The 16,001-nt window shown below is 37.8% G+C and overlaps 1 protein-coding gene across 1 annotated transcript in view; it reads left to right on the plus strand.

Annotated features, from left to right (window-relative positions):
• Window positions 1-1,609: 1,609 nt before the first annotated feature.
• LOC104525612 (adhesion G-protein coupled receptor V1-like) overlaps window positions 1,610-16,001 on the plus strand; it is a gene marked incomplete at both ends in the record, with an annotated part of 48,864 nt that continues 34,472 nt past the window's right edge. Inside the window, one exon of the mRNA XM_010168819.1 lies at window positions 1,610-1,767. Coding sequence (XP_010167121.1) covers window positions 1,610-1,767 — 158 coding nt within the window. The remainder of the gene's footprint in view (window positions 1,768-16,001) is intronic.

Genomic DNA, 16,001 nt, shown 5'->3' on the forward strand with positions numbered 1-16,001 from the left:
GCCAATGAGAAGAGTCTGGCCCTGTCCTCTAGACGCTATCCCTTTAGATATTTATGAACATTAATCAGATCCCCTCTGAGTCATCTTTTCTCCAGGCTGAACAGTCCCAGCTCCCTCAGCCTTTTCTCATATAAAAGATGCTCCAGCCCTTTAATCATCTCAGTCGCCCTTAGCTGGACATGCTCCAGGAGTTCCATGTCCTTCCTGTGCTGGGGAGCCCAGAACTGGACACAATACTCCAGGTGGGACCTCACCAGGTCTGAGTAGAGAGGGAGGAGAACCTCTCTTAACCTGCTGGCAACACTCTTCCTAATACAACCCAGGATACCATTAGCACCGTTTAATTGCAATAGAGAATTCCTACCTTCCCTGTTGCTTTCTTACTTGCTTATCAGGTGGTATCTCAGCTTGGTGTCTGACTGAGCCTGTACCTTCTGAGGAGAGTTGTAGAAGGTATCTAGATTCTTCTGGAAATTATTTTAGGATTCACTGAATGTGATGCTGTGTGCTAGAATGATGCTGTGGAAGAGCTGGCATAGAATGCAATCTTGACTTGCTGGACAAGAGTATGCATGTCCACCTAAGCAAACCCAGAAGGTATACCAGGTATATCACTGAAACATGTACCCAGACTCTTCTCAGATGTATATTATTACCAGCATTGATTTTAAGCTTATTTAGCAGAGCTGACTTGACAAACAGAAGGGCTGGGTAAGTTACACCCTTTTAATAGGGATAGCAGTGACCACATACTTTCTAGACATACTGACTCCCGAGCTGTCCCTTGGGCTGCTCCGTTGTGCGTCATCTCTAGAGTAGGTCAGTGGCTGTAAAGCACAGAGTGTTCTCCAGGGAGTTCACAGAAAACCCTGAGCTCTCACACTGTTGAGAGCTCTCTTTAGCTATCATCTTCTCCATATCCTTCAAGTCATCGTCTTATATACGTAATTTGACTCTTTTTCGGGAATAAATCATCTTCCTGTCACATCTTCATAATTAATTATACCTTTAATAAATGGAAAGGGTAAGGAGAGACAGGACAATTTAAAAAAAAAAAAAAAAAGGAAGGAGTGAGCATTTGGCTTCAGTGTGCAAATGACATAATTTCCAACAATTTAAGAAGGAATAGTTATCCTGCCTTTAAGATTTGTTCATTTATTTTAAAAATATATTTCTCAAAATTTAATTTGTGGTTTCAGGAGCTAAGTATAGAAAATTACAAAATGCCCTTTTAGACTTTGGTGACTAAGAGTGATCCCATTAAATGAATATAGCATGCATGGAGTTATGTTAAAATATAACTTGTTCCATTGCAGCAGTTTAAATCTCTCCAGCGTTGGTTAGGCTAAAATATAACAAACGTACTTTTACAGTGCAAATGTTATATTGCTTATGGTGATATGATGAGGAGATGGGAACCGACAGAACCCAATGCATCCTATCAAGTTTGCTCTGGGAACAGAGCTAAAGAATTTGTGGTGTCTAAAGCATATCCTTCTTCAAAAACATTTCTTTTTTCGAATTTCATTCATGACCATTCAAAGCGTCTCTTATGTTTATCAACACCTTTTTTTTTTTTTTTTTTCCTTTTTTTTTTTTCTTCCATCAGGTGCTTCATTCCAAATGCCTACGCTGCTCTCTTCACCGCTGCTCTGGTGCCACTGATGTGTTTGGTAGTGGTTTTTGTGGTGTTCATCCACGCCTACCAGGTGACCCCACAATGGAAAGCGTACGATGATATTTTCAGAGGAAGGACAAATGCTGCAGGTACGATTTGTTGACTACCCCTACGCAAACAAGTTGGATTTTCAGAACAGTACTTACTGTTCTCACCAGTTCAGAAAACCCCACTAGAAACCACAGTTCAGTAGATACCTACGCACTTGTTTTAGATGATGCATGCTAGTGGTCCCTTTGAAGTCTCTGAAAGTACTTAAATGATGAAAGTTATGCAGATGCTTAACAGTCTTAGGAGGATAAAAATGTGTTAAACCTGAACCAAGAAATTAGTATCGCTGGTTATGTCTGGTCTAATAAAGAGAATAGCTTAGAGGGCTTAGAGGGAGGGCTGGGGCTGCTCAGGAGCCCACACTGTGCTCCTCTGCTTGGCCCCAGGTGATGGGCTCAGCTCCTGGACCTTGTCTTTTGCAATATATTTGTTGACTGCATAGTCCTGCACCAGCTGCATGTTGGAGTCTTTGGAGTTAATGCATCTGTTTTGAAATTTCCTACTGCTACTTGCAAGTGAAACGTGCTTGACAGAAAAGATCTGTCTCGTGCAAAACAGGAAGTATCGGTTGGTCTCCTCTGTCAGAACAATTTAAAATATAATGATGTTCCCAAAATAAACTTGCAGCAGTTTACACCAATATCATAATAAAAGGGCAATCTGTGGGAAGCTCAGATATTTCTTTTGTTTTCACGGTGTTTCTGGAAAAAAATCAGAGTTTTATAAACAAGTGTCAATATACAGATTTTTAATAAAAGTGTGTCTGTTTTCTCCCCGACTGCATGAAACCAGCTAGATTTTATAAACTTATGAAAGATTCTTGAATAATTTTTCCCAATTCATTAAATAAATACCATCCGAACTTAAAAGGGACGGTGGATTATTAAAAGATTCCATTGAGTCCAGCACTCGTAATTGTTCAGATTTATAAAAAGCAGCTGTCTTGTTCAAATGCTCAAATTTGCATTGATAATTGTATTATGAAATGAGGGGTTGTGGTGTTTTTGTTTTGTTGTTTGTTTGGGTTTTTTTTGTAAATTGGGTTATAGAAATATATTACTTTTATGAGAAAATGAACATAAATATTAAATATTTATTTTCTGGGCATTTCTTCCAATATCAATTTCTTTCTTAGTGACAAAATGACTGAGAGCTGTATGAATTTGGATAAGGTCTGATAAACACAGCTTATAAGTATGATACTTAAGACCTTAGTTGCACTTTTGTCTTTTATTTCTTTCTGATATAAAATGGACTGCCTGGAGCAATCACAAAGGTGGCTTCTTGTTCAGTCTTGAATAATACCATTTATTTATTTATAAATAACTTTTTTTTTTTTTGTATCTCTAAGGATGGAGATTCCATATTCATATGTTGAAGGTAAAGGCTTGTCTCAGAGCAGTTAAACCAAAGGAAAAAAAAATACTGACTATTGAAACAATGCCATAAATAAAGTCAGCATGCAAAATGGCAGAAAGTGCTAGTAGGATTTATATCTACATGACATAAAGACATGAAATAATAGGGTTGAAACAAAACTTTGATTTAACATAGGATTCAGGGTGTTTTCATTCTTCAATAGAGTCCAGAAAATGGTATAGAGAATGTTGGGTCTCAGAAGAAAAAAAAAATAAAAGAAATCAAGAAGAGAGGTGTTCAGTAAAATGTCAATAATAACTTTTTTTTTTTTTTAAATCAAGTCATAATTTTCACTACTTGTGCACCTGCACGGCAGGCTGGCTTTTTGCTACCACAGGGCTTTTGCAAGCACAAATGAAAGTACCTTGTGCAGCGTGGCTGAGAGTAAGTTGTTGAGAGGCTGATTTAGGGAAGAAAAAGAGCTGCCTGCTGAAGTTTACAGTGCCTGGGGTTGTGTGAGGGCTCTCTGGGTAGCTGTGTTTATAGTGTAAGCTTCCAGAAAGAAAGGCTGGTGATTTCTGTAGTTTGCAAGGTTGCCTATAAATACATAACGTGGTAGTAACTGTTCACTAAAGGCCTCTGACTTTCTGACTGAATATTTCTCTCCTGAAATTTGAGATGGTGGTAGTATATTTACATTATTTTTAACATTTTATGGGTATATTGTGCTTTTAAAGATATATTCAAAGGCAGTTTGAAGTGGTAAGACCTATGATCACTCTTAAATCTTGAATCTTACCATATGACCCACTCTGGAAAAGTTCACTCCACTGACTCCATGTTCTTACAAACTCAGTGGGACCTGCTCCTGCTTCAGTGCTGTTATCGCAACCACATCAGAGGATGCTGTGGGAAACAATATTTTTCATAACGGCAAATTAGTCTGCAATTGTGTCCAGTTATGGAGCCTTCAACACAAGAAGGACATGGACCTACTGGAGCAAGTCCAGAGGAGGCCACGAGGATGATGTGAGGGCTGGAGCAGCTCTGCTGTGAGGACAGGCTGAGAGAGTTGGGGCTGTTCAGCCTGGAGAAGAGAAGGATCTGGGGAGACCTTCTTCTAGTGGCCTCCCAGTACCTGAAGGGGCTCCAGGAAGGGTGGGGAGGGACTTTGGCCAAGGGCAGGGAGTGACAGAACAAGGGGTGATGGCTTTAAACTGGAAGAAGGGAGGTTTAGATGAGATATTAGGGAAAAATTCTTTAGTGTGAGGGTGGTGAGACACTGGCCCAGGTTGCCCAGAGAAGCTGTGGATGCTCCTCCCTGGAAGTGTTGAAGGCCAGGTTGGATGAGGCTTTGAGCAACCTGGTGGAAGGTGTCCCTGGTGATGGCAGGGGGGTTGGAACTGGATGATCTTTAAGGTCCCTTCCAACCCAGACCATTCTATGATGTTCAGTCACAATGAATGAATTCCTACAGCAAAAAAACCCCTTTCCCAGCTTCAGCCTGAGGTTCGGTACCCCACTTTGAACAATGAAGTATGTATGTATTTATTTATTTATTAAAAAAAAGATCACAGCTTTGGAAAACTGTCAGCTTTCCATTAGTTACCCTTTCTAGAAAGAGAATAAAATTCCAGGTGAATGACACTATAAACAATTCTGACATATCAAGTGTAGAGAGTTGTAAACATAGACAAAAATATTTTTAAATAAGCTTTTGCATTTACTAGTAATTGTGGACACCTGTTCATTTAAATTCTGGAGAGCAAAGAGTATTACAGAAAGGAAAAAGTGGCATATGTAAATATGTAATTATAATTTATACACAGATATTCATACAAACACCTATTTGCTTGTGAATGTTTGAACTAGGACTGTTTATTCCCTTTCTGGGAGTCATTCAGTTAGAAGATGATAGTTAAAATTGCAGTGTGATACAGATGACCCCATGTGCATTCTGCAATAATTCATGCAAAATATTACTGAGTGTTGCCAATAAAAATAAAATAGCAAGGTCACTGGCTTGCATATTACCATAAAATGGAAAAAGTTTGTGGATATGCAGATTTGAAAGAAAAAAATTATTATCTGGCTTCTAAGTTTGTATTCTTTTAGCCATTTCACAAACTGTAGGAAAAGCTTCTTAAACTATAACTGGTAATTCTGAAGTTCCATGTTTATGCTCTCTACTTGAGGAAGGCTATTGCTAACTTTAATAAAAATTTAATAGGAATAGAAACAGTAAAGTTTTTCCTCATTTGTAGTGGGGGTGTTGGTCAACAGCCAGCTGAACAAGTCAGCAGAGTGACCAGGTGGCCAAGAAGGCCAAGGGCATCCTGGCCTGGATCAGCACCAGCGTGGCCAGTACAACCAAGGAAGTTCTTTTCCCCCTGTACTGGGCACTGGTGAGGCTGCAGCTGGAGTGCGGGGGTCAGTTCTGGGCCCCTGACTCCAAGAAGGACATGGAGGTGCTGGAGCGTGTCCAGAGAAGGGAACGGAGCTGGGGAAGGGTCTGGAGCACAAGTGTGCTGAGTTCCCGGCTGAGGGAACTGGAGTTGTTGAGCCTGGAGAAAAGGAGGCTGAGGGGAGACCTTGTGTCTCTGTCCAAGTCCCTTGGAGGAGGGTGGAGAGAGGTGGGGGTGGGTCTGTTCAACCAAGGACCAAGTGACAGGACAAGAGGAAATGGCCTCAAGTTGTGGCCAGGGCAGTTGAGATGGGATGTGAGGAAGAATTTCTTTGCTGAAAGGGTTCTGAGGCATTGGAAGGGGTTGCCCAGGGCAGTGGTGGAGTCCCCATCCCTGGAGGGATTGAAGAGTCGTGTAGACATAGTGCTGAGGGACATGGGTTAGTCAGGGACTTCTCAGTGTTGGGTTTATGACTGGACTTGATCTTAAAGGTCTTTTCCAATACAGGCAATGCTGGAATTCTGTGTATACTGTTTTGGTTTTGGTTTTTTGTTTTTGTTTTTGTTTTTGTTATTTTTTCAAATAAATGGATTATGGAAGTGGCTAAGTAAAAAATTGGGTCAAAATTTTTCTTACTCTCTTTTCTCCTGTTGGAATAGTCTGGAGCTTACCTTGCAAAGAAGGTTAATCTTGAACTATCCAGAGTCACAGAATCATAGAATGGTTTGAGTTAGAAAAGACCTTTAAAGATCATCTAGTCCAACATGGCAGGGGTGTTGGACTAGATGATCTTTAAAGGACATCTTGCACTAGCTCATGTTGCTTATAGCCCTGTCCAACCTGACCTTGAATACTTCCAAAGATGGGACATCCACAGATTCTCTGGACAATCTGTTTCCATGTCTTACCACCCTAATTGTAAAAAATTTATTCCTTCTATACATTATAAATTTGCCCTCTTTTGGTTTAAAACCATTGCTTCTTGTCCTGTCACTACAGGCCCTTGTAAAAGTCCTTCTCCATCGTTTTAATAAGCCCTTTTTAAATATTTAAAGGCTGCACTAAGGTCTCCCTGGAGCCTTCTCTTCTCCAGGCTGAACGACCCCAACTCATAGGAGAGGTGCTCCAGCCCTCTGGTCATTTTTGTGGCCCTCCTCTGGACCTGCTCCAACAAGTCCATGTCTTTCTTGTGCTTGGGACCCCAGGGCAGGATCACCTCCCTTGACCTGCTTGCCACACTTCTTTTGATGCAGCGTGGGATAAAATCCCTAAGTCCTACTCTGCAGGGCTACTCTCAGTTCTTCATCTCCCAGTCTGTACTGATGCTGGTTATTGTCCCATCCCAGGTGCAGAACCTTGCACTTGGCCTTGTTGATCTTCATGAGGTTCACATGGGCCCAATTCTCCAGACTGTGAAGGTCCTTCTGGATGGCATCCTGTCCCTCAAGCATATCAGCTGCACCACTCAGCTTGGTATCATCCACAAACTTACTGAGGGCACACTCAAGCCCACTATCTATGTCATTAATAAAGATATTGAACAGTACTGGTCCCAGTACAGACCCCTGAAAGACACCATTTGTTACTGGTGTGCATTTGGACATTGAACCATTGACTGCAATTCTTTGGATGTAGCCATCCAGCCAATTCCTTATCCATCAACTAGTCTGTCTGTCAAACCCATCTCTCTCCAAGGTAGAGACAAGGATGTTGTGTGGGATCATGTCAGAGGCCTTAGAGGAATCAAGAGAGATGACATCAGTTGCTCTTTCCTGTCCTGGTTTTGCTAGGATAGAGTTAATTTTCTTTTTCGTAATTAGAGTAGCTGTATTTTACTTTCAGTGTTTCAGTTCAGACTTAGTATGAGATGAACACTGATAACAGTACTGGTGTTTTTAGTTGCTGCTGGAGCTCAAGGCCATGGTGTTTGTCTGCTTCACAGCTGCACTAGGACTGGGAGGGGGAAGCGCAGTGGATACCTACCAACACAGTCCATTGAAGAGGGCCACCAGATTAGTCTTCTACAGCTATTAGAATAAATTCTGTCTGCTGTAGTGAATCATCTTCTTGAATTTAGGTAGCAGTACTCCATTTTACTCTTTTGTTCTATCTGTAGGAGCAGAGTTTGTTGTTGCTCACCCTAAAGGGTACTCCCATTTATTTTTGTTACTAAGAGCCGAATAACAATGCTGGATTTCACCATATGTATTGAAGAGAAAAAATTTGCCCCTTGGTAACTGCATAGGGGATCTGTTTATACACAGTTCAATAGTTTCTTGGAAAATTATGGATATAATTGAGGATTTTTACATAGGTTTATAAACAGATATTCATTTATTAGTTGCAACTCTTTTTATCTCATGCATATATTCTTCCTAGTCCTCTAGATTTATCCTGGGTACTGTTGAGTAGAGCCACATCTCTCATACCAGTAGTGGTATGTAGTAGTTTCTGGCAGTTTTCAGACTTTCAAGAAAATATAGCCCAAGGACATCTAGCCCAACAAGATTCTGCTTTTAGTAATTGTTTTCAATTCCTTTGGCAGCTGTCTGTGATCTTCCCAAAGTGCTTATCTTATGCCTGGGATATCATTGTAAAAGAATATGATTAAAACAAGGTTGTAGTGGAGAATAAACATAAATAAATAGAATTTGCTAAATCCTAATTTGAGCAATGTGCACACTTCTCATTGCCCTGCCTGAGCGGGCAAATATACTGCTGCAGAATTGCTCTGTTATTAGCCATGTTGTTTTACATGGTGATTGATATAGCTTGCTTAGGTCAGGGGATTTTCCTCAATTCTAGCCTCTAGAAGGCTAGAAGAAAAGGGAATGGTTATCAGCTGAAGAATTAAAGAATTAATTATCTCTTAGGGCAGGCAGCTCTTCCTCCTCAAAAGGAAGTGTTGGAAAGTAGTGTCAAAGCTGTTTTATGAAGAATGTCAACTCTACTTATAGTATACTCTTTCAAATATATGTTTTGAGTTTGCTAGGAGAGAGACTGCATTTTGAACTGGTTCAGTTCGCCAGCCTTTCAGCAAACATGTTCTGTTGACTGATTATTCTGCTATATATAGAAACTAAACTTCTCAAAAGTTAGCCTTGACAAGGAGCCAAGTCAGAAGTGCACATTGGATAAACAGCCTCTGGGTGAACTAATATTTAAGTTTGTAACAAGAAAGGCTGTTTTTGAAGGAAATCAGGTGGTATAAAGCAAGATAGTTGTGTTTGGCTGAAATAACAGGAGATTGAAATGATTGTTTTTTTTCTTGACAGTCCTAAGGTGCAAGTATAGCGATTGGAGATGAATAAGGCAGCAATCCAATATACATAATTTTATTTTCCAACTGTTTGGAAAACCTTTCATAATTTCACAAAAAAATATTTGAAAATATAACAGAAAAATTTGCATTGAAAAATCACCTCCATTTTTTTTCTGGTAATACCTTTGTGAATAGATTACCTCCATTTATTGAACAACATGTAGTGGCATAATCTTCATGCTCTACATGTAAATATGGCATAAACTTACCTGATTCAGATACCATCATTGTAAATGTGCCAGAATTAATTTAAAGATTAAAACTTTATGTTGCCAAAATAGAACTTCATGAAGAATGCCTTAGATATTTAGCTGTAAAATTTTAACTACCTTCTTGCGTGTTCCTTCATATAAATTTCTTAAATATATTTATTGTCTTAGCAGTATGCAATTCCTGATCATGACAGAACATGTTGGATGCTCGACCTATACCTACTACCATCTGATCTTCTCAAGAAACAAATAAACTGTACAAAATGCAAGTGCAGGACATTCCAGCAATGCTTCTGTGCTCAGGAAATAAAACTAATGGCAGGGCTTTTGATTCTAAGTAAGAAGGTATATCTAAACCTCTAGTTACATGTCTTCCTTATCCTATGAGCTATATGCTAAAATCTTTATTTTGAATTATTCTTGAATTTATCTTGAAAGATACACATCATCTATCTGAGAGAACTGAAGGACAAGAGAAATACAGGAGTGCTTTCGCCTTGAGATGACAATATGTATCTAGAAATCAAGAACCAGATGTTGGCTACCTCTGAACTAAGAGTTATGTACAGTATCCACAGTATTAATCTCATTCACACATTGAATATAGCATTTTAATCTCCATAGTGCTCCAGGGACTTTTCTTTTTCGTAATTAGGACAAAAACAAATCTTTGCCTCCAAGATTTTTACAAATACAGTTAAGACAAAATGCACAAGCATAATTACAAGATGAAATAAAGAACAAAGATCTGAGTAAGATAGTAACTTAAATGCATCATCTGCACTCATGTAATTTAGATTATTTGCACTGTGCTTCACATGCCCAAATTAGCTTTCTTCTTTTAAAGTAATCTGCAGAAGCAAATTAATTTTCATGAAGTATACCTGTACAGTTGAGAATTTAGCACTCATTTAATATCTTGCACAATACATCTAAATAATTTTATTATAAAACAGGTTCAAATTCTTCTTTCTTTTTTGATTTGCTGTTGTTCTGGGATTTGCCATGTCCCCTGCATAGCAGTAATAGCATAAGCTATAATAAGATGCCTCATTTTTTTCATTTAATCATACCATAAAGTGTCTTAAAGTTGTACAAGAAAATTTGCTGGAAAACTGAGATTCAGTGAGAAGGTTTGAGAGGCCAGTCTTATAAGATTTTGTAGTAGTGATGTAGACTTTATGCTTCTCTTTTATGAGGTATTCTTTAATTTCAGACTCTTCCTCGCCATAATGAGAAGCAGATCAGAAAATATAAATGAACCAAAAATAATATTTTATCAGTTTTGCTGCTTCCTATTTTTACGTATTATCAATGAATGATTTTGTCCAATTGGATTTCATGGACATGTACCTACCAGTTTTCTGATCTTCAGTTATCAACTGCTGTTAAATTCTGCTCATCTTTAACATTCTCAATCTGGAATCAGAGGTTTTTTCATGAGTCACTGATTGCATGGTGGTGGTGATGATGGTATTTTCTCCTTTGAACTCTATGAGGAAATCTGTTAGTTTCTTTATTTTGGCCACAAAATCCCATTACCAAAGTCCTTTTCTACAGCAGTTGTGAAAAACAATTGAAAATTGAGCCAGCAGGATTTGGAACACTGTTATTCAAGCTTATTAAAAAAAAAAAAAAAAAAAAAAAAAAAAAAGTTTTAGTGGCATTTTCATACTTCTATTGCTAAGTTTAACCCATGACTCCTTAAGCAATAGTCTGTAAATGTTTTACTAATTTAGGTCTCCCACAAATCAGTGAAACTCTGTGAAGCAATACATTCTCCCCAATCATCTAGGAAAACATGTTTGTAAAGATCTTTCAGATTTTACAGTAGGTCTTCATGTCTGGCCAAGAACAATTAAAAGCAATTAAAGTTGCATTATCAGTTTAGCAACCAAAGGGGAAGACATATAGTAAATATTTATAGGTAAACTCAGAAGATCATTAAAGCCATATTATTTAATTGCTTCTTTTATTGACTTTCCTATTTTTAGAAAAAAATTAAACACTTCAGGGAATAGAAAAAGGCATAATATGGGCCAACACAGTGGTGAGAATACAGGCATTTGGATACATTATGAAAACATAGCACATTCTTTATTTACTATAGTTAAATCATGTAGATGTTTGCTGCAAAGACATACTCAGCATTACGCTTCAGAGTTTTTTTAATATTTTTAAATCATTTCCAGTTTTATTAATTCCTATTTGATTTAATATTTTTCACCGCTCAGACTCATTATTCTGGATAATTTTATATGTAATATCAAGTATGGAAGGGAAGAAGAAAACCTTCAAGTAGTCTACTTGACAGTTTTGTGATGAAACAGACTGATGTCATGAAGTTAAGAAGTAGTCCTAACTTTACAGACAGAAGAAAAAGAAAATAGGCAATTTTAGAATATGAATTTTATTTTCCTTTGAATTACATGTCTATTCTAGGAAGAAGATAATATATTATCTTCTGAAATATATAATCTAATTCATACTGAAAAGTTACGCTTTTTTTCTGGATACCGGTTGCAAAAACATCATCAAAAGCCACGTGCTTATCTGAAAGTGACATTCTGAAGGGTCTAATCCTGGTGTCCTGAAGAGATTTCCAGTGCTGGCAATCCATAAAATCAGTGTGTTGTTTTTCTAGTTCATTTCAGTTACTTTTCCTAGTGGTGCTACAGATTTTCTCCAGAGCAATGAGCTGAACATCGTTCATAGGGGTTATGACTTATTTCTCTTTTGATGCCTTTTTTTTCAAGTGAGTTGTTGGTTCGTTCACACAGTAGGTTTTCTCTCTGTCCAAGTGCTCATCCATGGTTTTTCCTAACTGTAAAGTGTAAAATATATATCAAGAAGGCATTTTTAAAGAACCTTTTACTTTGTACCATGGCAGTTGTTGACTGAAATTGTGCAAAAGGATTTCCATTGCTGCTTCCCTCCCTGGTAAAACAGTTTGTGGCAGGCACCAACAAATTAGTCTTTCATAATCAATAGGCACTACACAGGGATAAGAGAGGTAGGACGTGTAACTGTCCCATCATTAGGTTAAATTACAATGCCATGTACGAAGCCACCTCAATCTTCAACTTGCTGTTAGGTGAACCATCAAAAGTGTGACAGTGGATTATGATAGGGAACTCTACAAGGCTCCTCTTTGTGTTCTTGCTCCTCTTCACAGCTGCTTCCACCTTTTTTTTCTTCATTCCTCCTTGTCCTCCCAGCCTTGAACTACCAAGAGGCCACATGGCTCTTCATGCTGTCAGGTGGAGGAGCAGAGCTTGGCAGGTGTCATCTCCCCATTCTTTCCAAGATAGGTGTACCCTATGTGTGAAGGGAGTTACAGCATGCATTTGACACTGAAAAATTATTTCTCCCTTACTCTTTTTTTCCCTCTGCAGTGTCTGAACCAGCACTAGTCAACTGGCAGAATCTATTCCAGGCCTCAGCTATGAATAAATTTTAGACAATCTCATCCTATATTGTTAAATTTAGTATTTCTCACCATTTTTCTAGTCCCTTTTGGCACATAGATGTGACAACCATTGCAGTTCTCCTTTCTGAAGAAGTAATGCAGAGGATGACTGGACCACACTCCTGTGCTGGTAAACTTCTTTGTGGACTTCAGGAAGCTGCTACAACCTGCTTAGGTTGCAGTAGGTGTAGACACATGAGCCTCATAATCAGATTCTTTCTCTGTATAAGTCAGTACAGATGTCTTAGAGCGAAGCAGAAGATGAGCTTAAAACTGTCACCATAATCTTTCTTTGTGAGGTTTATTTCAGAAATACAAATTTGTGTGGGTTTATTTTGTGACAGATTTAAAACCAGTGTAGGAGAAAGCATAGCTGTTTGGAAATGTTCTGGATTTTTTGTTTCCTTCTATTTCTTGTTCTTCCTTCTGCTATAAGGGGAACCAAACAACAAACGCAAGGCTGACAGCTGTTTCAGCTGAGCAATCTGACATTTTATTACCTGAATCTGATGCTATTCCTGTGGAGTTCCTTGCCAGTGGATACTCAGAATTATCAGAGTTCACTGTTATTAGTTCAAAATGAATTTGTGAAAGAGAAGTCCCCTGAAGATTACTAAATAGAAAGAAACTGTCTGTTAGGGAACTCCTGAGTTGTAAATGAGAGAATTTCTGGGCGAAGTATCACATCTGGCTTTTTCTGGCTCTTGTTAGGAGCAATTCCAGATAAACTTTTTCCCATACCCAGTACAGCTCCTGTTAGGTTCCTATTGAGGTACATAAATTTTTCCAGCACTTTAATAACTTTCTTGGTTCATCATTTTTGTAATCTAATCCAAATTTGTCATGGAAATATTGCAGTCTATCTTTCAAAAGGTCCCTTCCAACCCAGTACATTCTATGATTCTATGATTCTATGAAATTCTCACCAGCATCATTTTTGTGTAAGTCACTGGACAAAATAATGTGTTTACACTAAGGACTCCCATACTGTAGTATAACTACAGTTTTACCACCCATAAAAACTGATTGCAACGTACCACAGCCCTGAGACACGTAAGCATTGCAGAAAAGAAATAAATTTTATAGATCAGTTAGTAAGGAAAATAATATTTTCTCAGCAATGAGGAAGAAGTGAGAAACATTGGGAGCATTTAGTTGTTTGGTAAATAGAATGTATGTAATTTCACCTGGTCAAATACCAAGCTGGACTATGGTAAGTTTTCAAACTCTAAAAAACGGCAACTAGAGCTGCATCAGCTGCATTTATCTGTATTGAATCATCAACTTTGCTAATGTTTCTTAAGCTTGTAGTGAGGAAAAAGAGGAGATATTTCAGGGAGTGTCATGAATAATCAGGACGGTGATATATGCATACATTCATATATATATATATATATTTAAGCAGTGGGTGGACTGACTGTTGCTTAAATAAACCCCTTCACCATTCCTAGTACTAAAAAAAGTTGTGATAATGATTGAAAAAAATTGCATGGTTTGAATGCATGCAATTTGGGGCCAATATATAATGCCCAACAGAGCTCCTTAACAGTATCTCCCCTACATCACAGTGATGCTGAGTTGACTGCTCCATGATGGTCTTTTATCTGCTAAGGTTTACTCAAGTAGTCTAAAGGCGACAGCTTGCACTTGGTTTTAGAGTAAAATTCTTGTCAGTGAAGGTTCATTTGCCCACAAATACCCTCTAAGTTTGTTTGGAAGGGGGGATGTTGGTTTTCTTTCCATTTGAAGGAAACCACAGATAACTAGATTGTCTATTTGGGTTAATTTCAAGCCTATTTATTAGCAGCCTTTTCCTTTATGCAGGGCTGTTTTTACAAACTTAAAAGACATTGCTGCTGATTTTCTGATATTTTTGTTCTAGTAACTGAGCTTTTGTTTGATTAAATACAACAAATTGTCTGATCAAAATGGGTGAAGAGAATTCAAAGAGCTGAAACTAAATGCTGCCAAAGTTTCATCTCTGTATTAACCCTTTATAATACTAAATAATGAAGCAATTGTTGCTGACAAAGATAAAAGCAAAATAATAAACTGGACAAACATTCAGAATCTGTCAAAAAACAGTTACCTTCAGACCATCTTTATTGTTATAATGCATATATAAATGAACATGTTTGTCCTGAGTAGCATTAATTTTATCAGAATTACTCAAGGTACATGCCATAGAGATCTTGTTGGCTTCAGTGAGCTTGATTCTGGTTTTACCTGTGGTAATTCTATTCTGGTGAGATGACACTGAATTTATCAAATTTCCCCCTCACACACCCTTGAAGGTAATAGTCATTATACATCAAAAGTATGTGATCTAGATAGCCCTTGAAGGTAATAGTCAGATCATTATACATCAAAAGTATGTGATCTAGATATCATATTGATCTATTTCCTTCAGCTTTATGTACACAGCTATTTCAGTGATCTATGGTTTCAATGGTCCAGAGGCGCTAGTTTATGGTTAATACTGTGGTATTTTTCCTTAGGTGATGTTTATGCACTAAAAGCAGAAATCAGGGTGTTAATTTTTGACATGTTCTACTGACTACAGTTTTTCCTTCCACAATTTGCTTTCTTCTCTCTGCAGCCCCTCACCTGAGTTAAGCCATATTTCAAAGTAATATAATAGTTAAGCCATTTTTCAGCTTCCTGAGACAGTTTTCTTTGTTCACTTTGGACTATGTACAGCATTTAGAATTGTATTCAGTAGTGATCATTAGTTGCCAGTCCATTACCCCAGCTGAGTTCCACAAGCAGTTAAAGTTTATTTCATGATTTTGAGATTTAAACAAAAAGGTTACATCTTTCCATTAATGTCCATGCACAAATAAATTAATGAGTTTCTTTAGAGACAATTACTGAATTTACCTTTTGAATTACCTTTACAAAAAGTGACATTTTTTTGATGTATGTTTTTTTATTTTTTTATTTTTGGTAAATTTCATTATTATAACCTCAAAACCTTTGAGGCTGCCAGTTCTTTGCTGTTTTGTTGTGGTTTTTTTTCACAAAAAAATGTTCACACATTTGTAAGTACATGTCTAATAAGTATTTGGATCCATTAATGTATGCAATGTAGGATAAAGAGAACTACTTAATACCCTACTTCTTGCTGTACTACCTGGTACTTTAGAGGGCTTTGCATTTTTAATTACTGTAAAAAGCATTCTGATGTTGGCCATGTATATCTGTAGCTGTTATAGAAAAGTTTGTTTTTACATCTGTCGAGGCCACAAGGAGTTTTTCCATTTTGCCCAAGGGACTTTGAGGCAGGTGCTTTGTGTGAAAGGGATTCTAGTGCCTGTGGAGTGCAGCGGGAGAAATGTTTTGCATTTCTGTTCTATTCATCTAACAAAATCAAGTTCCTCCCAGAAAAATAACAGAGGTACATAGCCTTTATTTTTTTTTCCCCCCCCTGATGCTGCTGTGAAAAATACACGTGTATTATTAGTGTTATGTTTGGGATGAGGGAATCTTGAGGAGTTTCAGACAT

Source organism: Antrostomus carolinensis, unplaced genomic scaffold, assembly GCF_000700745.2.
Source record: "Antrostomus carolinensis isolate BGI_N321 unplaced genomic scaffold, ASM70074v2 scaffold1525, whole genome shotgun sequence".
Classification (NCBI taxonomy): domain Eukaryota; kingdom Metazoa; phylum Chordata; class Aves; order Caprimulgiformes; family Caprimulgidae; genus Antrostomus; species Antrostomus carolinensis.